Source organism: Eptesicus fuscus, chromosome 17, assembly GCF_027574615.1.
Source record: "Eptesicus fuscus isolate TK198812 chromosome 17, DD_ASM_mEF_20220401, whole genome shotgun sequence".
NCBI lineage: Eukaryota > Metazoa > Chordata > Mammalia > Chiroptera > Vespertilionidae > Eptesicus > Eptesicus fuscus.
The window spans coordinates 50858265-50885516 of NC_072489.1; the positions used below are offsets into that span (position 1 = coordinate 50858265).

General features: G+C 37.2%; 1 protein-coding gene across 5 annotated transcripts in view; it reads left to right on the forward strand.

Annotated features, from left to right (window-relative positions):
• The window catches only part of VTI1A (vesicle transport through interaction with t-SNAREs 1A), a 314565-nt gene that overhangs the window by 77131 nt on the left and 210182 nt on the right, over nucleotides 1–27252 (forward strand). Inside the window, exon 7 of one of the 5 annotated variants that reach the window (XM_054728671.1) lies at nucleotides 24493–24621. The exons of the other annotated variants lie outside the window; for them this stretch is intronic. Within the exon in view, the coding sequence (XP_054584646.1) occupies nucleotides 24493–24605 (113 nt within the window). The 3' untranslated portion in view covers nucleotides 24606–24621. Of the gene's footprint in view, nucleotides 1–24492; nucleotides 24622–27252 lie in introns of those variants that run through there. 5 annotated transcript variants of the gene reach the window in all.

Sequence of the window (27252 nt, forward strand, 5' to 3'; positions counted from 1 at the left end):
GAGATGGAATACTTTGTCTAAATTCTACATTTGTCTTAATATGCAGTTACATGTTGTCAGTTTACCCACCCGCGATGATTGCTAGCACACGGTGCGGTCTCCAGTTGTTTGCTCCGTTACGTGTATTTCTCACATGTAAAAATTAACATTTTAATCAGGCTAAATGCTGTGACCCAGGGGCGAAGAAGTAACCATTCCTCCTTTACCTTGCTTATTTATCGTGGTGTCGGAAGTGATTTCTAATAATCACCCTGTATTGTTTTTTTGTGGGTTTTTTTTTTTAAAAATCTTGGACAGAGCCTATAATCAGATATCAAGAAAAAAAAAGTCACAGCAGCAGTGCTAATGTACATGATAATACTTTGGGTTTGGATTAACACTAGTTATTCTTTTCAGAAAGCACAGCCCTAATTTAACTTCTAAGACTTGTCTACTTAAAATAGGCAAGCTTTTTCATTATAAATGTTTCATGCAATGACTGTTTGTTTTTACAGAGTAAATCAATATTCATTAACCCCTTCATGGTCATCAGCTTCTTATTACTGAGCTTTCTTTTTTTGTTTTGTTTTGCAAAGTATAGTTAATGTACCATCTGTTTAACAAATTTTAGATAGTCCTTGCCCAGTATGTACATCACAAAAATATACAGTTAACATTTCCATCATTTTTTAAAATTTACTTCACAAAAAAATGTTTATTTTGGTAGAGCAGGTACAATAAAAATGATTCCAAATAATTTCTTTTGTGAATGGCCAGTGTTTCTCGTTGCCCTGGGTTCATGGCCATTCTGTATTGGCTGGCTTATGGGAGTAATTCTAAGAAACTGAGTAGGAAGAACACAGATGGTGTTGGTGTTATAGTCATGGTGAGAAATCTAAAGGAAACCATACACCCTCCAGATTTTTTAGTAGTAGAAGCAGCCCTTCTTTCTGAGATAATTGATAGATTGCCTTTCAGTCCTGACTGGAATAAAAGCCAGCTTTTGTTTGTTTTGTCCTTGGGCTTACCTTTAGAAGTTACTGTCCTTGTGAAGAATGTGAATAAAGCCAAGAGCCCTGAGCATGAGGTCAAAGGATCAGGCTCAGGTTCTAGCTCTTTTTGTGTGACCTTGAGCCAATCATACAACCTCTCTGAGTCTCAGTGACTTTTGCAATAAAATGGAAATAATATTGCCTGTCGCAGCATATTCCTAAGAAATGATAGCATATATGAAAATGGTTTATACACTATAAAACACTATACAAACATAAATATTATTATTAATATGTTGGTCATTTGATGATATATAAGCATTTATCTTTCTCTGTCTCCTAGAAAAAAAAAATTTGTTGTGATGAAAAATTTGTGTAGATTAAAGGAATTTTTAAAAGTGTTACATCCTTGGGGAATGTAACACCATGCCTATAGAGCATGCTCATCATCAAGGAACCTTCTTTAATGAAACAATCCGTTGGAGAGCCTCTTCCCACCTGGGACTCAGCTGGGTTGGGGATATTCTTACTGTGACACTGATCACAGGGATTGGGCTGCCTTTTCTCTTTCACTACATCATCCATGTTGTTCCTCCTGAAGGAAGTCATCAAAGAAGTTCACAGATCCTAGAGGGCCATGTATTGATCAAGGTTATAAGATTGAGTGGGATTTGATAGTTATTCTTTCCGCGTGTGCCAAAATATAGCATCCACATCAAACTATCGATACAGTCAACATGGAAAATGTCAATTGAAGAGTGGCCCCAAAACCAACCTCGGTCTTCTTGGACTTTTTAATGGTGGATTAACTACCATTAACTACTAATGGTAGATTAACTATAAAGCTTTATACAGTTAGGTAGTTGTTTGTCATATAAGGCTTGGGAACTTCTTACAGGCTATAAAACCAAGTCTGTGAGGAAAAGGAAGGCTAGGCTTTGTAGAGGTAAAGACAGCTGTGCCACTCACAGCCTCCGCCTAGGAGTCATCCCGATAATTCCTGGGATGAGTTTGAACATGGATTGAGACATGAGAAAGCGAGCACAAAGCTGCTTTTTTTTTTTTTTTTTTTTTTTTGGCTCTTGCTTCTTACTAAAGTAATGTGGGGGGGGAGGGAGAGGGGGAGAGTAATTGTGATGGACACCCTGTTGCTTGTACATTTTGTGCTTCCCTGCTAGCTCTCAGCCTAGTCATGTCTAGTCAGTCAACAGCTCTGCCTTTGGGTTATGATACAAATTTTTTATACTAATCATTTTGTTACAGTAGCAGTAGAACAGCATCTTTCAAAAGGAAAAACTTTTAGAACTTATTGGTTTCTTTTTCTTAGAGACAATGAAATGCAAGGAGGAGAAGATGTGGAAGTATGACTTCTTTTTTAAATATATACCAAGCCTTATAGTTGGCACCCCTCCTCTCACAGTTACCTCAGGCCACCTAGCTCAGGTGTTCCATTTGGTCATTGATCTTACAACAGGGTGTTACCACTGCCAGCCTGTATTATTTCTGTATGTTTTCTTCTGGAAAACAAATAATTCTTAGAACTATAGCATTTTCATGAGAATGAGATCATTTATGTTTGCCACTGTTTTTCTGTTTGCCTATTTCTACAGGAAAAGCAATCGTTAGTGGTATCAGCTTACATTTAAAAAAATCAAACAAATGTGTTTCATGTTAGGAACTTTTTAAAGAATATGAACAAATACATTTACAATGTGAGGTGACTTCCTTCATATCTTTAATTGTCTAAAAGTCTTGGCTGAACTATTGACGGAGTTTTCCTGAGCCTTTCAAGGGGTTATATGGAAATTATGAGGTATAAGAAAACAATACTGCAGCTTATCACATTCTATCCTTTTGTTCTTGATACTGTCCTTCAAGTCACCTTATTGCTATTATTATTTTAATCAACTCACCATAGAACTCATTTAGAAATTTTAATCCATTTTGGAAGTATCTATTGAGACAAAGTTTTTATCAGACTTAAAGCCAGTCATTTTCTTTATCATTTCAGAAGTTTCTTCCATGGCTGCTGCTATTTTCTTATCCTTCTACCTCATCCTCATTATTTTAATTCTCTTCCCTTCTTCTCCTTCTTTTTCCATTCATCTCTTCATTCTCCTCTCAAGAAATATGAGTGTTCACTATGTACAATGTGTTAATTTGATTCCAAAGTACAATTCATTGAATGTATTAATGTAGCATCTATAGAAAAGATGAATGGGTACAACAGTGCACAAGAATAGAAACGAATGCATAAGTAAAACTACTGTTAGTACGTTTTTATTGATTCTAGAAAGACAGGAAGGGAGGGGAAGATAGAGAGAAACATTGATGTGTGTTTGCCCCTGGACCTGGGACTGAACCCACAACCTGGGCATGTGCCCTGACTGGGAATCAAACTGGTGACCTTTTGGTGCACAGGACGATGCACTACTAACTGAGCCACATTGGCCAGGGCAAAAAGTATTTTCAAAGTCATAAGTTTGCTTGGAACTGAGCTAACATCTCCTGGGAGAAATATGAGAGAGCTTTGTTTAGTCCCTTCATTTACTGATAAGTCATTTATAAGTCTCCTGGGAAAACGGACCCAAAAAGTATTAACTGTATGTGCCTTGCTCTTAAAGTTGTTAATCAATTGGTAGAAGAATAACTTTATGACTCTACAATACTAGTGGGAGTGGTAGACATTATATGAAAGAAGGCAAATGTTATATTCACTTATTCCACAAGCTTTTATTGAACTTCACTGAGTTTCAGGCACCCTCAGGGATGCAGAGCTGGAATGATGAGATATTCCAGTCCTGGGGGTTCTGAGTACAGAAGGTTGTGTCTATAGACACTTGAGATTTTTAAAAAATATTTTTTATTGACTTCAGAGAGAAGAAGGGACAGGGAGGGAGAGAGAGAGATAGAAACATCAATGATGAGAAAGAATCATTGATCAGCTGCCTCCTGCACTCCCTACACTGGGGATCAAGCCCAAAACCCAAGCATATGCCCTGACTGGGAATCAAACCGGCAACCTCCTGGTTCATAGGTCAATGCTCAACCACTGAGCCAAATCCGCCGGGAATAAACACTTGAGATTTTTAACTTAAGTAATTTTGTATAGGCACAGATTGAAATTTCAAAATATGACATGTCCCTTTTATTGCAGCAATAACAAATTAACACTTCATGTTTTACAATATTGGAACAGAAAATGGGATTATGCAACTGAGTTGATTTTAACTATTTTTATCCAAGCACATCTATTTTAGAGGAAATATCTTTCTATAGAAATATTAAACTTATTGACAGAAAAAGTTATCTTTAGTAAATGTTTCTTCATTCATTATTTTGAGTGGTGGACCGTGTGGTTATGCTTTCAGAATTAAAGATATCTCTGCTTGAATATGCATTTTTTAATGCTGAGAAGGATTACTTGACCATGTTCTGTGAGTTTTAAAAAGTCTACCCAGTGGTAAATAATAATGTGTAACGTGTAGTGATCACTTACTTTAGAATTAAAACTCTATTTAAAGTCTTACATCTCAAAAAGCTGGGGCTCTGCTCTGGAAAGAACAGAGGAGGTTGTCCTCTGGGCGAAACTCTGAAAGAATACTTTCAAGTTGCGCTTAAGTTTACTTTGTGAGGGTCTCTGAGATATTGGTGCACTTGGCAGTGGTAAGAAAAGGATGCCATTTAAACCCTATTTGGAGGACCTTCTCCTCAGGAGGTCCAAGTGAATGCATAGGGTTCATTTTTAATCCATTAAAAAGTATTATACTCATTTTTAAAGGTGTCTTAAGCCATATACTGCCTATCACTTTTCCAGTTGGTCTGTGAGACACACGTGAAGCCATTCTTATTCCGTGGCATCTCTGTGAGTTGAGAAAAAGAGTGACGACCAAAGCAGATCGCTGGAATGCCAATTTACTTTCAAATGTGACAGCAGAGGACGGTTAAGCTTATGACCTTGTTGCACTGTGCTTGTGTAACTTTCCTTGGGAATTTTTTTAATCAGGTTTATTTTCCCTTTGACTCCGATTTCCAGTGCCCAGAAGTCTTCTTTTCAGCAGTGTTTATGTATTTAACAGCATTTTCTGAGGTGGGCACTACAGAATTTTCACAGCATGGGTTCGTTGGACTAAGACCTTGTGTACGACTTATATCAAGTGGAAAAGTTGACGGACATGAGCTTTAAAAATGGCTTTTTGTGTGTGCTCCCTCTCCATTTGAAGCTTTCGTCTGTATTTCCTGTTGGGCTACAGTGTTTTGCCGTTAAGAGAACAAAGTCAACACTAAAAAAAATAATTTTTTTTTTTTACTGAAGAATATGTTTTTCCAAGTAAAGTCATTATCAAAGAGACTGTCATGTTGGGTCGTCATTCATGTGTGGCACAGTGTTGGCCTTTTGCATCTTGAGATATAAACTCTAAGTCATAGTTAAATAAATATCTATTTATTTAGAGAGAGGAAGGATCCTCCCTAAAGCCAAACAAGGAGAAAAGCTTTTTGAAGACTGTCCTTTTGGAGGAAAAATGAGCATGTTGTTGGGTAATCCTGCCATTATGTTCCTTGTTGGTAATCTCATCACAGCCAATGATCTAAGGTCCTGGTCCTCATTCAAAGGATGGTATTTATATCAACATAAAATATACCTTTACAATAGGTCTAATTTTCTTTATTTCCATTTTCAATGCTGTTTGCAACACACAGCACTTAGATGCAGCACAGTGGAACTTTAACATTTATTCAGAAAACAAATATTGGCTCCTATGAAATTAGATCTGGACTGGGCTGAGTTGATCTCTGAAATGGCAAGAAAAATGCTGCCTTAAATTAATATGATTAGCAAGATTTGCCCTGGTGAGTCAGGTAGGGGAGATAGTCAACACACCTGAAAGGGGTAATGGATTTTATGTAATTTAGGAGGGAACAGACCCTGCCACTGTCCTAGGCACTTAGAATATAAAGCTCCTTTAATAAGGTGGAATATCTTGGCAAAATATCTATTAGGGAAATACATACCAATAAATCCCTATAATAAACGTAATTAGTGTATTTGAAGTAGGATGGAGGAAATAATTAAGTCTATTTCACTGTGTCAGGGGAAGACTCGGAAGAGGTGGGCCTTCTGGAATAAATAGAGGGGGAGAAGGGGACGTGGGTAAACCGTGAGCAGTCAGGCTCTGGGGCGAATACGTGGCTTATGAGACTTTCTAGAATGTGTCCTATGGACTATCTAATGCTTGGCTTTTAAAAAAAGATTTTTATTGATTTTTAGAAAGAGAGGAAGGGAGGGGGAGAGAGAGAAATATTGATGCACGTCGGTGGGTTGCTTCCTGAACACCCCGGAGATGGAGATCAAGCCCACATCCTGGGTATATGCCCTGACTGGGAATCGAACCAGCAACCTTTTGATGTATAGGATTAGAGTGAGTCACACTGGTCAGGGCTTTAATGCTCATCTTAATTATTAAGTATATTTGAAAGTGAGAACATTAATTTTAAAAACATTTTTCCTCAAATTTTTATTGTTTCAGAGTAACCTCCCCAATTATCCTCTCCATTTTCATAGTCAGTTGTGCAATTATTTTTATTTAAAACATTGAACATTTTTAATGCTTTACATTATAAACTTTGGTAAATCTTAATCTTGTAGCATGTGCTGAAAATAATAACACTCATATTAGAAATAACACTGTATAACCTACTTTGAAAATTTCAGACTACTTTTACATCTATTACCTCATTGTATCAATCAATAGTTAACTTATTTGAAATGGAAATTATTTGTTGAGATTGAGTACACTGATCCCCTGAATACTTTCTCAAATGCCATCAATGTTCACCAACCAGAAGGGCTTATTAAGTTTCATTTGGTTTTCCTCTTCCTCATTAGCATATCTATGAATTACCCATAATGTTCCATGTTCTATGTCTATGCAGACCTGTTGATGAGTAGGACTTGTTATTAAACAAACAAAACTCCATCTTAAGAAAGCTGCACAAATTTAAAGGACCAATTTTTCTCACTGGTGTTAGCATAGGACTTTTACAAAGTCATCTAAATTTTTCATGTAGGTGAGTTAAAGAGATTGACTGGAGTGACTTTGTTAATATATAAAAAGGAGACCTTTTTTTTAAACACTATGACTCCAAAAAGGTAAGCATGAAGATGGACCAGATATCTTATTGCCCCACTGATACTGCCTGCCAGCTGTGCATTTTCCTACTACAATGAACCCCCTCATTTTGATTGCTGTGTACAAGGTACAGCGTTTCATTTTTCTTCCTGCTTGGGCTTCCTGTAGAACGCACACCCCATATAGGTCTTTAAATTCCTACTGTTGTGCGAACAAGCCAAGTCTTTCTGTTCTCTCCTTTGTTAACTGTGAACCTCGTGGAGCAACCACGCTTCCGTGCCCTCCGTGAGTGGCTGGACTCTGCTCAAATTAAACACCGTGAGATTACCAGCAGGTTACAAAGGTGGCGTGTATCTTTCTCTTCGGCATCTTTGTATAACATTGTCTTGATCTGGAAAATGCTAACAAACTCAAGCGAGCTAATCGTCCCACACCCACCCACCCCTTGTAAATTAGGACCTCATGCCCACCACATAAAAAGTAGGGAGAGCACATCTATAATATTTGCTCTCCTGTGAGGATAAAAAAAAAAAAAAGATACACATAGAAAATGCATAGGAATTATTTTTTTAAATCCAAGCACCAATTCAGATCACCTCTTTCACCTGCAGTGAGGCAAAATGGAATGTGTTTGGATCTTTGTAACTAAACATACCCAGGTTCAAATCTCAGATCTGCCACATAATAACTGGGAGATCTTGGGCAAGTTCATTAGCCTTTCCAAGTATTCGCTTCCTAACATATAAAAATGTTTGCAGGTCTTCTGTGGGGAGGTTGTTGTAACCTGCTGATAATCTTATAGTGTTTAACTTGAGCAGAGTCTAGTCCAAATGAGGTAAACTATATAAAATACCCAACACATGTTTAGTCCATCAGAGTGCTCAGTAAAAGTCAGATTCCACTTGCTACTTTGCGTAGTGATTCTAGGTCCTGTGATAAACAAACCCCAAATGCCCCAGTAGCTGGGTGAAGTCAAGTTTACTTCTCACCCTTGGAACAGTCCAACTCAAGTGCCCGTAGTGAGCAGACAGCCTCCATGTGCTGATTCAGAAGTCCAGGCTCTTCCCACTTTGTGGTTCTGCCCTGCCCTGAGGCTTTGAAGTCCTGGACATTCAGGCACTGGCCCGGCAGAGAATGGAGAACACACACCACCCTTAAAGGCCCATAGGCAGCTTTTGACACACATTGATTGTACAGACATTTCATGGGCAAAGACTAGTTGAATGGTGCCACTTACATGGAAGGGGACTAGGAAACATACTTCCAACTGGACAACCACTTTCTAAGCACAACTTTACAGTATGGCTCGGTGGTTGAGCATCGACCTGTGAAACAGGAGGTCACAGTTCGATTCCTGGTTGGGGTGCCTGCCAGGGTTGCAGAATCAATGCCCAGTGGGGGTGTGCAGGAGGCAGCTGATTGATGACTCTCTCTCCTCATTGATGTTTCTCTCCTTTCCTCTCTGAAATCAATAAAAATTTATTTTAAAACGAAAGAGAGAGAGAGAGAGCCGAAACCGGTTTGGCTCAGTGGATAGAGCATCGGCCTGCGGACTCAAGGGTCCCAGGTTCGATTCCGGTCAAGGGCATCTACCTTGGTTGCGGGCACATCCCCAGTAGGGGGTGTGCAAGAGGCAGCTGATCGATGTTTCTCTCTCATTGATGTTTCTAACTCTCTCTCCCTCTCACTTCCTCTCTGTAAAAAATCAATAAAATATATTTTAAAAAAGAGAGAGAGAGAGAGAACCAGTACAGATGGGCAGTATATTTATTCCTTGCCTACTTCATTGCCTTATACTCTATCAATTAAAACCCTGGCTAGTAACCACATGGTAGGGAGAGGTGGAGGAGTAGATGGCACAGGTCAGGTCAGTGGTTATAATCTAGAACTTGAGACAAGTGAAACTTTCTTATCTATGTTCTATTAACAGACACATTAAGAAGTCAATATCATCTACTTTCTTCTCTACCAGACATTTATCTCCATTTGCTTCTCAAATGTATATTCCTTAGATCTGTAACAAAAGATTATTCTGCTGCTCATGCTTTCATCTAAGTGTTGACAACAGATACAAGTCGGCACATTTATTTATACCATTTCTAAACTATGTGCTTAAAGAACTTTGCAAGCTGTCATAGCCAAGACCAATGTAAGGAGACAAGTGACTGAATGTAACGTGGTATCCTGGGTGGTGTCCTGAAACATTAGACAAAGTGTCTGAAGACATCAGGTGAAAATGAAGGAATATGAATAAAATATCGACTTTAGTTCACAATAAGTATCAGTATTGGTTCTTTAATGGTGACAAATGTAGCATAGTAATTCACGATGCTAACAATAGGGGAAACTGAGTGTTAACTGTATGGGAACTCTGTACTATTCTGATTTTTCTGTAAATCTAAAACTGTTTTAAAAGAACTTTACATTGCAATCGCAGTATCTTCATAGTTACTGAATACCCATTGTGTAACATTGTCATTTGCTGCAATCCTGACCTCTGTTTATCGCTGTAGAAAATCTGGCCTCTCTGGTAACTAACCAGACCCATGTCTATTGAAAGTGTCTTGTCCAGGTTTTGGTACTTAGTAAATGCTCAAGGAGAGTGTGTTCCTTCTCTCTTTCCTCTTCCTCCCTCAGTGCTTCTAGTAATTCTAAAAGAACGATATGAACACTTATTTGGCTGTGAAAAGGATCAGGCTAATAAATACTCAATTTTAGGATGCCGGGGAACATAGATCTAATGTTCACATGCCCCCCCCCCCCCGCCCCCACCACGTGCTGTCTTTCAGATGGGACAGAAGGCGAGTTGACTTTCAGTAGTAAACATACAATGCAATATACAGATGATGTGTTATATATTGTACACTTAAACCTAAATGATTTTATTCAATGTCACCCTAACACATTTAATAAAATAATAAAAAAGAAAACCCAAAGATAAAAAAGAATGAGTAGACCATTTTAATTATTAGAAGAATTATCAGCAATAGTCAATATATTTTTCAGTCTAGAAAATTACAACAGACTGTATGATAATGATACAAATGGTTTTGTAAGACTATTAAGATGATAATTCTTTGCTCTTCTAAATTTCCCAAAATGATACTGTTTACTTTTAATTTAAAAAAATAATTTTCTCCTTATTTAAAAGTGCCTAATATCTATTTTGAAGGTTTATTCCACATTATATTTCCCAAATAATATAAAGCAAGAGAGAAAGATTCCATATGTCAGTACTATGAACAAACACTTATAATTAAAAACATAATTTTCAATTATTTTTGTTTCTCCTTACTCAACGGCCCCAATTGTGTAACACTATTAGGATTTACATCTCAAGGTCAAGGTCCCTGAAAAATCTCTAGTAACAGACTTTGAAAAGTCTCTCTGTGTTTAGCTTCCTTGGCCTTCTTTGGGTTATTCTGGCATAATGACGTTTTCCTGATTTCTCCAAACACAGTTGTGCCCATTTCAGCAGTATTCATATGTGAAAGGAAGTGGAAGTTCCAAGCCAGATGTGGTGACCCTTGAGATCTTATATTGACCTTAGTAGGTATTAACTTTTTAGATCAATAAGAGCTGTTATTGACCTCAAAGAAAAGTCAATATCTGCTTGTTAATTTGCAGCTTGAAAATGTTATACGTTTTGTTCTTCATTATTACCCTACTTATTTCAGCCTTTCAAAAACATGTCTTTACTATTTCTACCAAGAGATCATAATGTCAAAACATTTTAGTTTGAGTGTTTGAGGAGATGATCATTGGACATGGTAGTCATTCATGAGTAGTTCATTTTAGTTTCGTATAAAATTACAACCGGATGAGATTCATGCTCTTCAGGAAAGTGAAATATACTTAATTATATTGTATCCAATATAGTTTTTAACATTTGAGAAGCAATCTTAAATGATCTGTGGTTCATGGTAGGAATATTCTCTCTCTCTCTCTCTCTCTCTCTCTCTCTCTCTCTCTCTCTCTCTCTCTCTCTCTCACACACACACACACGAAATGAAAAGAAAATTAAATTGGCAATAAGTAGTCTACAAAGCAATTAGTAATGTTTTTTGCTTTTTCTGTGTATACTGGTAAATGAAAAAAAGCAGTGAAGGAAGATGAATGTTCAGCATGTACTTTTTATGTGGATAAACATTGAAAGCTTTTAGGTAAGGACTTCTTGTGTGGGTTTCAATTTTAGAGGTCTATGCTTCTAAAGTTTTATTAAGTGTTTAAGTTTTAAATATTGGTAGAGAAGTGGCTTTTCACATCATCATTGTTTTGTATATTAACATGGAAATGTCAAGTTTTACATAACTTGAAATGTCTCAGAATTGCCTATTGCTGAAATTCAAATGTCAGAACAATACTGCTGCACATATATGACTCTGATATTTCAACTCTTAAAAACCTCATAAATGATTCAGTATCACTTTGGCCTTGTTATGGTATAACTTTAAAAAGAGGCAGAGCAATTTAAATCTGGTTTAGGAAGTGCTAGTCTCATTCAGCCCAGGCATAGAGCCCTAATCTTTCATCCCATTCAGGATCATTCATCTTTTTTTTGAAAATATGTAACCATTTTGATGAAGAATTTGAGTTTTCATGAGTATTCTTTCAGTATTTTGCACCAGTGTATAACGAAGCTATTTTGTTTTTGGCTTATATCCTATCAGTTCATTGTTATGGAGTCCTCAATATAAAATAATAATAATAATAATAATGAGCTTCTTTTCAAAGATGAATGCTCTCTAGGACTTCAATGATAGATAGAGGCGAAATGGCCTATAGAAATAGACCTTCTACTATTAATTTACTTTTCCAAAATTGGCAGTTTCTATACATTTATATTTTAAAATCTCAGAGCTGGAGTGAGCCTTAAAGGTGACAGACTGGATTTTGTCATGTGGTACAGAAAACTGAATCTTGATGTCGAGTCCCTATTTATTGCTGTTTGGTTTAGTTTTTACTTAAAACTCTCAAATACTGTTGACCTTGATTGGTAGATTAATAGTTGGAAATAAAATACCCTTAGTAGCCCCGTATTTTTATATTATTTTCTTTCTTATGGAAAAAAAAAATGCTTACCCCAGGGGAACTTTATCATTTGAAGAAACTTATTTTCATACATGTTCCTAATAGCCTGTTTTACTTCTTTTTCTAAGATACGATGTTATGACAATTAAAATAATGCCAACATTTCAGTATGATTACATGTTTGTGGTCTTACTAGTCCAGAAATAAGAAATGCCACTAGGGTCATAGCTTGGAGTGTGTACCTTGGCGTGTTTCATTTTTCCTCTGCTGGAAGATTAGTGGAAAATAAGCTCTGTAAATTAAATTTTATTGCAAAATCATCTTCCGATGTTCAGCAGTGAAGATAATATTGAGTGATAAGGTTGGAGTGGGCTTTGTATAAAGCAATTACAGCATGAAGACTACAATCTGAATGAAAAATATTGCTCAAGGTTTCCTGTAATCTGTAGAAAACTGCATTTGGGGAATATTCTTAAAATTATCTGGTTTTATATAGGTGATTATAATAAATAAGATATATTTCAGCTTGAAAGCAACATTATTGAATGGTTTTAACGACCATTTATATGTAGTGAGAGGTACAAATTTGTACATATGCGTATTTTTTTCATGCTTGAAAAATTATAATTTTGAAAATTCTCCCTACACTGGAGTTCTTTCTTTCCTTTTTTAAAATGTATCTTTAGTGTTGAAAGTTACACAGATGTACCCCTTTTCCCCTCATTGATCCCTTCCAGCCCACCCCTTCCCCTGGAGTTCTTTCTATAAAGCTTGCTTTGTCCAGTGAGCCCATCTCTCTCTTTAGATAAGTGCATATGAAAGTTAAGATCAAAATGTCCACTGTGTTTTACTCTCACGTTGGCCCATGTAAAGAGGGGTTTCTATTCCAGGTTTCCATTGTGTCGTCCTTTAATAACTTTACTTACACATCACCTCTTGAGTTTGGTCTTTACATGGCAATTACAGGTAAGAACAAAGACGTTGTTCTTGAACTATATGGAAAACCCTTGGTTTGCAAGGCCCTCCTCCAAGTAAACCTGAAGAAAAAATATATATGTGCATGTGTGTATACATGCATGCGTGTGTTCCCCTCGCCCTCCAAATCCAGTTCCTGCGTGTCTCCTGACCTTATGTTCCTTCCCACCCATCAGCCAGGACACATTTAGTGGGTGTCTGACATGAGCAAGTTAGCGACACAAGGTACTGGAATGAAGACAGATGATGGCTTGCTCAGCTTTGGGGCTCCATCAGAAGGAATTGAGCATCTCAGAGTATTATACAGCAGAAATCATTAAAGCGCTCTCTTTGTTACATAATGTGCAGAGAATCCTGTCATCCTTTAATTTTTTTTTTTTTTAAAAGCCATCCCCTTTAATAAATAGTAACCTAAAAGAAATAAAAGTTCCGGAGAAGACTATGGAGGTTTATCAAGATGAAAATAGCCCATTAAGAACTGATCTGAGCCAGTTTTGAGAAGCGGAGCCCGAGACCTGGCCCGGGAGGCTTTGGCGAGGCCAAGTTCACTCAGTGCTGGGCACCGACCAGCTCCACAGGCCCCAACTTTATTAGTGTGGAGATAAGCTGATTAGGTCTTGTCAATCAAAGGTGCCCATATCTCAGTTGAGAGACACACACACTCTCTCTCTCTCTCCATTTTTCTTTAAGCATTGAAGCAGGCAACAAAGAGGGAGATGTGTGGTAGGCATCCCCACGGTTGTCGCCATGCAGGGTGCAAGGGTCCTGTGATGATGCGGTGACTGTATTAAAGAGTACATCAATTTGTTTTAAAGTGTTTTGATTTTTTATGGTGGCATTAAGAGAGAGAACATTGTGGTTGCAGCTTTACTAGAAAGCAAAGAGTTCTAGAAGAAGAAAAAAAAAAAGTGTTTCTTTGAAGCCTACCAGGGCTTTGAATCTTGCTGTGCCAATGGGCGCTTAAGTGCTCCCGTAACTGCAACCTCAGATCCACCATCCGCTTAGGAACTACCTTCCCCTGCAAAGTATTCATCTAGAGGAACGGGAGAAAAATGTTTAAATTGTCCTAATCCATAGTAATGTTTACCAACTACACATTTTTATTTCGTTTTTAATGATTGGAGATGTTGGATGAACTTATAACATATCGGTTATTCTCCTGTACCCTGACTCGGCTGTGTAGAACAGAGATCCTTCTAAATGTCCCCCAAGTACAGATTGGCAACTTTCCTCCGTTCCGTTGTTTTGTACACACTAAGGAGGGCCTTGCCTGGTATAAACCTGACTAATAAGCTCAGGTTGTCAAAATGGAATTCTGTAGGGCTTCAGCTTTGAGACATCTCCTCCAGTCAGTATTGAGAGGAAGGGAGAGGGAGGTGCAGGGGGGAAACCTGGCCTTTTGTTCTTCACATCTGAAGTTTGCTCACTGCAGGCCACCTCCCCACTTCAAATGCAACAACCGAAAGGAACCCGGCCTCTCCTTCCCTCTCCCTACCTGCATCCCCTGAGCTGCAATCCTGCACAGCCGCGTTGGATGATTTCTTTATCAGCTATTCTTCCCTTCCTTCCATCCGTTCCCCACGAACCAATCAGGCAGCCCTGTGAGGAAGGACTCCTGCTGCTTTCAATAAAGTGTGACTCCCTTACAGGCAGGTCCACACAGCCGTTCTAGATGTCGCCTGTCACAGCACAGAGAGGTAGCGTGTCCCCACACTTGGGTACCTTTATGAGGTGTCCTCTGAGGAAAACCAAAGTTTTAGGAGATGAAGACAGGACTAGTCTGATGTGGAGAAGGTAGTCCATCTCCCACAGCTGATTACCCAGAGCAGGCACACAGATAAGTAGTGTGCGCCATGCATGTATTTGAATGTGCTCATGGCATGTGTCCTGCTTTTAGGACAGGTGAGGTAGTAAAAACTCGTTTTTCACTGGTTCTGTACACTCCCAGACAAGGAATTTCAGTGATGACTCTGTTCCAAAGAGTGTATGACCTTGAAGTGACTCTAAGTTAGAGAGATGAGGGTCAGTGATGCTTAGAAATAAGTGTGCTGTGATGTATACAGATTCTCTATTCAGGATTCTTTGCTTCGAGAAATTTTATTACCTCATTAGTCTTTATCTCAATAAGGTCTTTAGCATGCTCACTTTTAAATTGTCACCTGAGGATATGTTTTTATTGATTTGAGCGGGGGGGAGGGGGAGACAAATGTATATACATAGAGAGAGAAACATTGATGTGAGAAAGCAACATGTGTCAGTTGTCTCCTGTACTCACCCCAACTGGGGATTGAACCCGAAACCTAGGTATTTGCCCTGACTGGGAATCGAACCAGCAACCTTTTTGGTGTACGGGACGTCACTCCAACCAACTGAATCACCTGGCCAGGGAAGCATACTCATTTTTTTAGGAGAAAAAAAAAAAATAGCATGCACCTTTCTAGAAATACCTTTAAAAAATACATATGGATACATTCCCATGTTGGACATGCTATCTCTAGCCTGTATAAGGAACGTGGCCAAGCTTCTCCTGTTAAGTTTCTAGTTCATGGTCTAGGTTTCTTCTTCAGAGAAGACTCTCCTGACCACTCCATTAAAGTAGTTTTTCTCCCATATCGTACCAGGCCCCTCTCTCAGAGCATTGGTTGTGACCAAGGATAAACCATGAACCAGACTCGTCTTGTCTTCCCCAGAAGAATGTACGCTTCCTGGGGGCATTTTGCTGAATGAATGAAAGAAATGGGCAGCTCTCTTCCTTTATTACAAAGGAAAGTGTTTATTTTCAAAAGTCTCCCACTAACCTTGAGCGTTGCAATAAGTGTGGCCACATCCCAGCCCACGTTTACGGAGCAACATTGGGGCTTTGTGACGTTTTAGGATTTGACTTTTTCTACTTCATTATGTTGAAATTCTTAATGCATTTAAATAGTTCTCTCGAAAATACCAGTGTATGTTGTTTTTAAAGAAAATACTAGCTTTTACTCTGCAGAGAGATAATTAAGAAAAGTCTACTCTAAAACTAGTTCACCACCCAGTTGCTGCCTACTTGTTAATAAGCATTTGGTGGTAAAGATTTTAGCCAATAATGAGTCTGGATTCCCTTTTTAATTTAGCACTTACTGTAGTTGTTGAGCTTGGTTGTCTCCGTTTACCAATTATAATTTCATAAGTTTACTTGGGTAATTGTTTTTAGGCTATAAAATTAATAATAAAAATTAGGTGGCTGTATAATAATGTTGCCTTATCATGAGTTCGAGTATAATGTTTGTTTCTCAGAAAACCTGAAACAAGGAGTTTGGGAAGAAGTGGTTGGACTGAGGCATTTGCTAATAGTATCTTTGTCAACGAGTAAACTTTAGTTTTCCACTTTATTATGTGATGAGTAAAACACGTAGCCATTTCTCTTTTGTTGCTTATAAGAATACACCAAATATTTAAATGGTTCAGCATTAAGCTGTAAACATCTTCAATTCATAGCAGTGACTTTGGAAAACTCCCTTTTTTAATGTAGAAGCTAAATTCAAAAGGGAATAAGATATTTTAACGTGATTCTCTGATCACTGATAACTGAACATTTCTGTTAGATTAATATAGGGAACTGCACACCAAAATAGATCATGCTCAGAATCAGCATTTGAAAAAGCATGCTTGAAAAAAAGTCTTTTAAAGAGTGAATTTAGGGACACACTAGAAATGTATGGAAGGCTATTACAAACTAAAGGCCACTCTTATTTCCCCCTCAGAAACATTTTCCATGAATAAATACTATTTTGAGTTGCTTTTATCATCAACATTCCACCCCCTAAATTTAAAAAGAATCTATCATCGAACTCACTTCCTAATGTACCAGAATTTACTAATGCTCTGAGTCCCTGAGACACTACTTTTAAATTTGTAAAGATAAAAGGGGTATTCTGAGTCATTTGATAAACTTTTCTTCAGGAAAAGAACTTTTTAAAAAAAATAAATAATGTCAAATGGTTATTTTTCTGCTTCTTAAATGACCTTTCACGCAGAATATTCCTGATTTATCGCAAGTAAACAGACGTAGCTTATGACACCAGAGGTTTAAGGTAACATCATTAAAGAACCAAAATTCAAAAGCAATGATGTTTTACTATTTAAAAACAATCCGTATTTTTTCATATTCTTCCTTGAGGCATTAATGTTTGCTCAAGAATTAGAGGGTGTGATGTTCTGTTTCTTTATGTTTACCTTGCAATTCTGCTTGACAGTGTTTATTTCTGAAGATAAGTATGAAGTGTGAGTATATTTAGAATAATTGAGTCAATATTACCTTTTAGGATGTTATATTTTCCTAAGGAACAAATACAAGGTAACTTCCAGAAATGGAAGGATTTAGAAAGCAGTTTTATCTTTGTGTGTGTGTGTGTGTGTGTGTGTGTGTGTGTGTGTACATATATATAGCTATATAAAATAGATTTTCTTTTATAACAACATCTAAGTGTCTCTTTATTCAGGTGGTTTTATCATAACAATCACATGTTGTAGGGAGCTCTTTTGTACCATTAATAATAACTAAGACACAATCATCTTTTTGAGGGAGAAAAAGAGAGAGAGAAGAGGGAAAAGCTGGAATTTGAAAAGGAGGGAATCTGTTCCTATTCCTTCCCTGAGGCTGAACTGTTTATCACTCTATCCTCATTCGATAAAAGTGAATTTCATAATAAAATTTTCCCTAATCGGGCCCTGTCACTGAAGGTGTCTTATCGCTGAGAGGAAAATGACACCGATCCTATCGGAAAACAGAAACGATGTCACCATGTTCCCAATCACAGCTCTTCAGCCCCCATATCTACCTTCTCCACAAACACCAAGCAGCGCTTTTTTCATAAGAACATCAAAACCCAGCAAAGTCATTAAAATTGCACCCGCGTAGAGTTCCAGGGACCAGCCGCACTAGCGCAAAATGGGATGTGGGAAAACAGACTCTCTAAATGTGCTAATTCCATTGTCACATGTTTACAGCTTAATTTTAATCAGTTAAAAAAGCCACACATTGCAATAAATTGGCATTATCTCCTGTGACACCAGAAGACACAGTTGGTTCAAGGATTTAGAGGGTCACTGGCAACAGTATATAGTATTACAGACAAAGTATTTTTACGCTTGAACTACGGTAGCTAAGGTACAATCCCCAGTTAAGACGGCAGACAAAGGCTAGAACCCACATTGCACTAAGTTCAACTTGCAGACCACCTTCATCCTTGCTGGACTTTGTATGCAAAACAAAGAATTTGGAGACATTTTTCTAAAGGAGTAATTTATTCATCTTATAAAAAAATTTTTAAGTAGCCTTTCAGTGCCGTAGCCTTATTGCATACTTGGCAATAGACCAAATGGTCTTTCCATGGGTCCTCTCAGTAGACTTGTTTTCCAGTCCCGATGTTTCATTGACTGTGTTTACATTGACCATTCGACTTGCGAGCCTAAACAAAGATACATTAACACGCTTGAGGAAATGCAAACAGAAAATAGTGTCATTGACAATTGTTGGGAGGCCAACAATGAAAGACTGTCTCTAATGGTCTTAATTTATTAACGTCAAATTAGCACCAATATATTTTTTACACAATTAAGTTTAGAAATTGCTGAAGTAGAAACTATTGGCAAATTTAATTTTAATTTGTTCCATGGGGTTATTCTTTGGATATCCACATCTCTATTTCAAAGCAGATTAATCCCTTAGGCATGGACTGGCTTTTCTGCATAAGAATATCTCAATAGTTTTTGGACAAAAAGATTTCTTTTCTGTGGCAAGGTGTAAGATGTCACTTCAGTTCTCAAATTTAGTATTTTAGCTTTGTAAACTGTCAATACATGTATGTGAGACACCATAAAGTTTTTTCTAAAGCCTCACATGATTAAAATATTGACTAAAATGTTGAGAATTGTCACACATTTAGTTTGTGAACTAACAGTAGGTGGAAAAAAATCTCAATTTCATCCTGAAACTAGTTTATTTTCTTTTTTAATTGACAAATCTGGCCTTGAGGGAGCAAAAATAAATAAATAAATAAATGCAACCACAACTTTTATGGATTGCAAAGAGCTTTAGGGAATTAAATCATTTGGCAGTGACTGAAAAAAATAAACATTTGACTGACTTTTGTGTTAACTTTTGTTTAACACTTTGTTGATTTCTTTCTACCCAAAGCAACAGAAAGAAAAGATGAGGTTATAGTGAGCCGGAAGTAAACGGAAATAATTTTTCAGTGCGTCGTGCTTGTCTTCACTGGGAGCTTAGTTTTCTGTAGTCCGTGTCAGATTGATCAGACCTCTGCTGTGTGATTGAAGTACTTTTTAAAAAACCTCAGATTGTGAAGTTAAGACAGCGAAGTTAAAGAGCCACGAAAACAGTGTTTTCTGATTGCGCTCGTCTTGCCACAGAGGCTGTCTGAGTTATTGCACTTCGTCCATGTTTAAACAGCTTGAGTAAATTTACAGGCTCTCTCTTCTCTCTCTCTCTTCTCTCTCTCTCTCTCTCTCTCTCTCTCTCTCTCTCTCAATAGAGAAGAAGAATGAGCGCTAATTTCGAACTCAGCCTTTTTCTCCGTTAGGATTAGCAGCCAGCTCTGCATGAAAGGAGAAAAGTTGGGGCCTATGGGAAAGACTTCACCAGATGATGGCTCTTGGCTTTTTAAAGGAGACACAGGCACAAATAACAGGGGAGTTAACTGTGTACGGTGGAATGCTAGCTTTCGTTACATGTCTAAAAAATGGTTTCATTGATTTTGTTCGGATTTTACTAGTAGCTGTGGTTCTTTGTCAATGATTTGTTTCTTGCCTTTTTTTTTTTTTTTTTTTTTTTGGAGATGAGCTAGTTTAAATTTCCAAATATATACATATATTTTCCTTATTGTGTGTCAAATTAAAAATGTGTGGGTGATGATCATTATGTGCAGCCTTGAAGGGAAATGGCCACTACCGCCCCCTCTGTATCTGACTGGAGACCCATAGGATGTGTTGATTGAAGGAGATTTATGGAAGGAAATGTATTTATCAAGTTCATACATGAGGTAGCAGAACAGGTTTTATTTAGCCTTCCTTTCACCATAAAACAATGGGCCTCTGTTTAATTAACCTGATGCAAGTGTTAAATTGCAATAATGTTCCTGATTTAAAATTTGTAATGTATGTATTTAGTGTCTTTGGGGGAAGGTCTATTTTAAAGAGATTACAAATCACTGTGCTCTGTGTTAACCCAAGAGGAAACAATTATTGAAATATTAACTTGGCCACAAAACAGCATTCTTATTTAGATTTTTGGCTGTGGAGAAAACAGAAAAATTTCAAATTTATTCAGAGGCTATTTTAAACCAATTAAAAACTATAATGCTGCATGTTTAATGAAAAAAATACCTTTTTAATTTATTTATATTTACTCTTTATTTTAAATAGTTTTGCAAAAAGCAGTGAAAATCATGATGCAATAGAAACTGAATTCTTTCATGTGTCCCTCTTACAAAACCATATTATAATTTTAAACCCTATTTATAACTTATACAACTGACTGTACAGTTAATGTATTATACTTTTCTACACATAGGCTGCGCCATTGAGCCACTGGTCAAAGAAATGTTTCTAGCTTGTAGTGAAGAGAGATGGGAATGTAGAGTACATGAAAAGGACTGGCTCTCAGCTTTTTAAGTATTTGTTACTATAATTAATGTATAAAAAGCATATTTTGATGTACTTAACTATCATTTTTTGATCTTTTAGGATATTATCTAATAATTTTAAATGTAATGCTTTTTTAAAACACAGGCATTCTTCCCAGTGTTAAGTATTTGTTTCCCACAGATACTAGTAAATGTATAAGAAAAACATAAATCGAGGTAAAATATAATTTTTAACTTGTGAAGTCATTTTAACATTTTTTATTTGACTGAGGACTATTTACATTTATTATAACTTAAAAGATAAACATGATTTAAAGTAACTTTGAAGGGTCAAACATAATTAACACAAATATGTGCTTGGAAATTTCGGATGAAAATCTATTTGACTTCCATATCTACATAAGAAATTTGTGAAGTCAAGGTGAATATTGTTCTTTCTCTGATGGAAGATAAGAAACTGTTCGATAAATCTAAGTAAAAGCAATTTGGAATTATGAATAATCAGTGCATTTTCCTTTCATTTCCATTAATATTGGGACTGCTAACATGAAAAACTATAGTAATGTATCTGTTGCATTTTTATCTTTGGTGCAAGAATTACATAAAATAATAAATTTAAAATAACATTTACAACTATATTACATTTCAACCTAGCTGTCCCTTAACTTTTACATACTAGAAAATAAATTTTAAGTCTAATCAAATACTTTAAATAAATACAGGTTGTCCCCAAAAATGTATGTACACTTTGAATAATTATAAAAGAGGTGTTTATTAGAATACATTTCATTTTCAAAATATAATTGAATCAGCTGTTAAAGTGTGTATACTTTTTGGGGGGCATCTGTATATGTGAAAATTAAACTTAATGTGTACAGTTAAATGTCATTCTTTAATCTTTGTATTTTGTAGATCTGCAAATTCTCAACACAGTGCTCTGACTATTTCTTTGCATAAACACATTTTGGGTAAATCATTGTCTTCTTATTTAATACAGTGACTTAATTAGAATACTGAGGTATTTCTCTCTGCTAATAGTAGAGAAGTTTGTGATAGAAAATTTAAGCAATGGAAAAAAAAAAGAAAATTTAAGCAATGATATTAACAATTAACCAGGGCAAAAGTTATGAAAGTGTTAGTGTCGTTGGCAAAAACAGCTCCTGCTCGGATCCTCAGCGTGCAAGGCTTTGCACGCTCATGCCCATAAATGCCCCCTCATGACACCCCACCACTTCCAATGTGAATCTTCAGGGAAAACTTTCTAGAAAGTATGTTCACCAGCCAGTCATGTGTCAAAGAGGTCGTTCCAATGTTGATACTGATGCTAACTTACTGCCAACTTGGACATAATATTTCAGTTTATGGCAGGGAAAAAAAATCTTACTTGAAACTAGTAAAAATCTATCCTATGTAGCACAAAATATTTTTGTAAAAAACACTATTTTTGTTTATAATGTAATTTACTTAATGCAATGTGGTTTGTTAGGAGTATGATTTTTCCAGTTTATGAATTCATAAATGAATGTCAATTCTATTTTTCATTACCAAGAATAATATGATGTGAAAATGTATTATTGCTTCCATTGATATTAACTTCCTTTTATTAAGAAAAATAAGTATGTAGTATCAGACAGTCATATTAGAATTAACATAGTGATTTAAATTTACAGTATCAGACTAGTACATATTTTATTTTGTAGTATATTTTATACAATCAGATTTTTTTTTCTGATAGTGAATAGTGGTATCAAAGCAAAGGTAGAATAATTGCAAAAGATGATTCTTCTTGTAACTTCAAGTGTATTGGGAATCTGTAAAATTGGATAAGTGCTATTGTTAATCTCTTGCTTATAGAATACCTCTAAGGTATGATTTTAGATAGTAAGTGCTGCATGGGTGACATGTCCAGATACCAGAGTAAGACAGTATTTTGAAGGTTGCGGTAGAACATGTCTCTCCATTAATGAACTTAGATAACCTGGATCTTTCTGGAAAGGAGGACCATTTTCATTGAAGAGGAGTGTGAAGAATTAGCACTTAACTAGGGCACACATCTTTGTAGGCAGGACTAGACTGGCCGTTGTTTATATGTTACTGCATCTTAAAATAACTAGATGGATTTTGACTGTTTGGCAGTTACATTTGTGATTATCTCACTTAAAATAAAGCTCTGTAATGGAGCCAGAATTCATTTCAGGGTCCAAGGTGGTATTTCATAGCTGTTTCAGAGTAACTGGAACTTAGGTATCAAGAGAAATATGCCATACATGTTAAGATACTGTGGCCAGAGAAGCGGGTAGTGTGTGGTCTCAAATCTAAGCACCAGATTACAAGTCCAGAAGGAATTACACCCATCAGGATGTGATGGAGCTGCTTTTCATGTTAGCAGCTCTGTGTACCTGTGCTCCAGGTGTGGAGCCCAGAGAATTGTTTACTAAATGCTGGCGAACTGTTCTCCTTTGAAAAAGGGTAGAGTGTTTTAAACAAGATCCCCGGTCGTATCCGAGCAGTCACCCAACAGCTAAAAATTACCAGGTACAATTATGTTCTCCCCTTGAAATTTATTTAATTGGTCATGTTTTACTTACATTTATTCAGATGAGGGGTTATCAGGGCCTTATGTTTTCCTACTTCCTATAACTCTCCTCTGCCCCTCTCCTTTGTGCTTCTCTGCCATGGAGCAGGCCCATTCAAGAGGTGAAACTCAAAGAGGCTGATTACTGGCCTTCCAGAAACCCTAATGATAGATTCCTTGAGAAGGGGAACAACCATTTGTTGAGTGCCTGCTGTGACCCGAGCATACTGTGCATATGACCTTCAAAATTATCTTAGAAAGAACGTGCTGTTGTCTCCATTTTACAAGGAAGAAAATGGAGGTCCAGAGAAGTTAAGTACCCAATCCAAACGAAAGACCATGTGAAGTCACATTCTTTACTTTTTTTTCATTACCACATGCTAAAGGTAAAGTTTCATGATCCTACTTGACTTCTAGGGTAGAAAACAGAATTGAAAGGTAAGTGGGAACATCTCTTGAGTTAAACTTTGAAGACAGAGCTAGGCATTCTGTCCTCTCCATGGGGCCAACTCCCATGACGGTGTTGTCTAAAATGCTGCTGGCAGATACCTGCACCTCGGTGAGAAAGAGCTGACTGGCAGGAAGGTATCCAGGGAAAACTTCCGAAGCTGGTGATGCGATATTGCTAGGAGCATGCTTCTGAAAGGGAGGAAAAACCTGCATCAGGACCACCTGGTGTTTACCAGCCACCCGGCTCCCTGTGCCCCGGGCCCCAGTGCTAATTGACCCATCAGTCTCTCTGCAGGTGTGGCCCCAGCATCTTCACTTCTGAGAAGTAACTTCAAATGCTTCGGAAACATACTAACTTCTGAGGTGAAGCATGTATGAACTGGGGAGGACCTATACTTTTGAAACCTCACGTGCCTGTCTACAAAGCCCGTTTTTCTCTAGAGAACTGTTTTCTCTGTGCAAAGTGTCCATTTATTACCATCAGTTCCCTGCATTTTGGTGCTCGGATATTCAAAGGCATATTACGGGGATTTCCTGCACGGTATCTCACACAATTGTATGACTTGTTTACTTCTTGGTCCTTTTTCCAATAGAAAGTGAAATGCCACCATGAACCACATCATATTAAAATATACAGCTATCTCTTGTGAAAAATGAAGTCACGGCAGACACCTGGGAACCCAACAAACTCTAAACTGTGTACAAAATTTTTTTGTTAGGTTTGGAAATGGATAGCTGCCCGAAGGTCGCATATTTAAGGTCAGATTCCCTGTTTCCTTCATTTTTGCCCTGTGGCAAAGCAAAGCAAGACATCCTATGGAAAGAAAAATGAATGAAAGAAAAGAAAACCCAAAATTGGCATTCTAATAATAAACTAATGATAACGGTTGAGCCTGGAATTTGTGATCTTCTGCATACTGCAATATTCTAATTTTCAGAAAGATGAATTAGTGTGCCGTATATTTCAGATTGACAGTTCCATGAATGTTGACCCAAGTTGGGAGACCAAGTAGCTTATTCAAAGTGACATAACTGGGAGATATTAGAGAGTCTGCGCCTTCTGGTTCCTTCCCCATTCTACTTTATGCTTGTCCTAAGCTGCATTTAAAAGATCCCATCTTGTTTATTCTTTCCAGGTATAAACTCCAAAGAAAAGACTAGTAATTTTTTAAATATCCAGTGATTCATCTTAAGGAAAGTTATTCTTCTCTAGGGGAGCAACACGAGACTTGGAAAGATATCTTAGGATGCCTTAAAACACACACACGCACACATGCACACACCAAAAACACATTTAGGGTAGTAGTTGAGAGCATGAGCTTGAGGGTTTCAGTCCTGTTCTCCCTCTTTCCTAGCTGTGTGACTTTGGGGAAACCGTGTCAGTTTCATCTTCTGTAAAATGAAGGTAATGATAGCATTGTTGTGTACCTAGTAAGCTCTCAATGGAAGGTATTCGTCGTGGTGGGTGTTGTTGATGTTTCTCCTACATTTAAATCTTTTAAAAGGTTTGTTTGTACAGTTCTTTAGTTGTTTTAGTTACTTTACCTCTCAGCCCTCAGCAGAAGGGTTAAATTAAAGTAAGGAGGATAGACACCATGAAATAAGAGAATTGCCCTTAAAGAAAGGGAGTCACAACATTGCCTTTAAAAAGGCAGTCAAATAATGGCTGCTTATAATAATAACTTAAGTCAATAAAGAAATGGAAATGTTCTCTGTCCTTTGTTTAAGGAGACAATGAAGTGTATTTTAGTGGGGTCTTTTAGAAGATTCTCGTTAATTAATCAAATAAATGTTGCTTGAAGTTAAATCGGTTTTCATTATCTGGAAAGTTCTTTTCTGCAACACCCCATTTCACCACAATACTAGATAAATGAGTTGTTACCCAACCTCTATAGTGCTTTAAGTTTACTTGGGGTGACAGACCCAAATGCTATGGAGTTTGCACACGGAATGTATGCAGTGAGTTGTGTTCATGTAGCTGAACTCGAGAGAACATGCCCCCACCTAAAAACGTGGTGTTTAAAAACATTGTCCTGGCCCAACTGAGGTGACTGGAGCCAGCATTCAGCTCAAAGTTCACGGCTTTTAATGTTCACTAGCTATGTGCATGTTCACCTTGTGTGCTGTCTGCTCCATTACCTGAAATAGTCTAAGCACCTTGGGAGTTGAGACTAAGCCTTAAGCCCCTTTATTCCTCCCCTTTTCATGCCCAGTGCCCTGCCCTCAGTGGGTCAGCAACTTCTGCTTACTATATAGAGGATGTGTTTCTTAGAAAAAAATCATATCTGTGAAATCCACCAAACATCCATGCAATTGTTTAATTATTTAATACAAAAGGACAATGCTATTTATGTGTTTGGGGAAAATATTTAATTCCCCAAGAAATGAAAAGGTAAGACCAGATCGCAAAGATTTACTCAATTACTATGTATTCTACCCACCGGGAAGGCAGGGCATATAATGGAAAGACCATGGAATCAGAGATTCAACTTGTAAGTCCTTCTACTTCTGGAGGCCCCCTTATTTTCTGGCAAGCTCAGTAAAGCATTAAAAATGCATGTTAATTGGGGTATATTCAAGATCTACTGGTGAGAGGGCCCTTCAGAACAACAAATCTGTCCTATTGCCTTGAACAAGTCAGGCAGTATTTTTATTCCAATAAACTAAAATCTCCTCTCTCTTTTAAATGAAATTGAACTCATGCCAGACTCTACTTTAACTTTGGTTTTGTACCTTAACAATGTTCCCTGTAAGCTTTAAGATATGATCAAATAAGTTGTTAAATTATTTTTCTGAATGTAACCTTTTCATTCTCATACATCTCTGCTGTTTCCTAATGAGTATTACAGTGTTAATTTCATTTTTTCTGAGTTATTTAAATTACAGTACTTATTGTATACTCTAAATTATTGGTTCCTAAAAATATGTGTTTTAAAATAAAATAAACCAAGTGACAAGTACTGTATTAGGCACTGGGAGGAGTGTGAATCTAATAGGCAAGGCTGAGAAGGACATTAGTTGGTGCAGTGTACAGAGATTGATTGGTCAGGGAAGGCTTCCATGCCTGGTCTAATTATGGAAATTCCCAGGTGTACAAAGGAAAATGCTAGATGAATTTGATTTGTCTGGTACTAGACTCTATTGCTGAGTTATTTGAATGGTGGTTCCAATATGAATGAACCCCAATATTTGCATTCTCCCCTTGAAATGATTTTGCTCAACCATTTCATCTTAACATAAAATAATTAAGGCCCTGACATGTTAAGTGACTTAGCCATGTTTACATGGCCAGTTAGTGGCAGAGGCAAGATCTAGATTCCAGATCACTGTTGTACTTTGTTCACTAACATGCAATTTCCATGACTACAGAGAGCTTGTGTGATTGGTGCACCACTACATGTCTCTTTGGTGCTAATCATAGGCACTAAATAAATATCCGTAGAGTGAATGATTGATTTCTCTCTGGAGATTTCACAGCC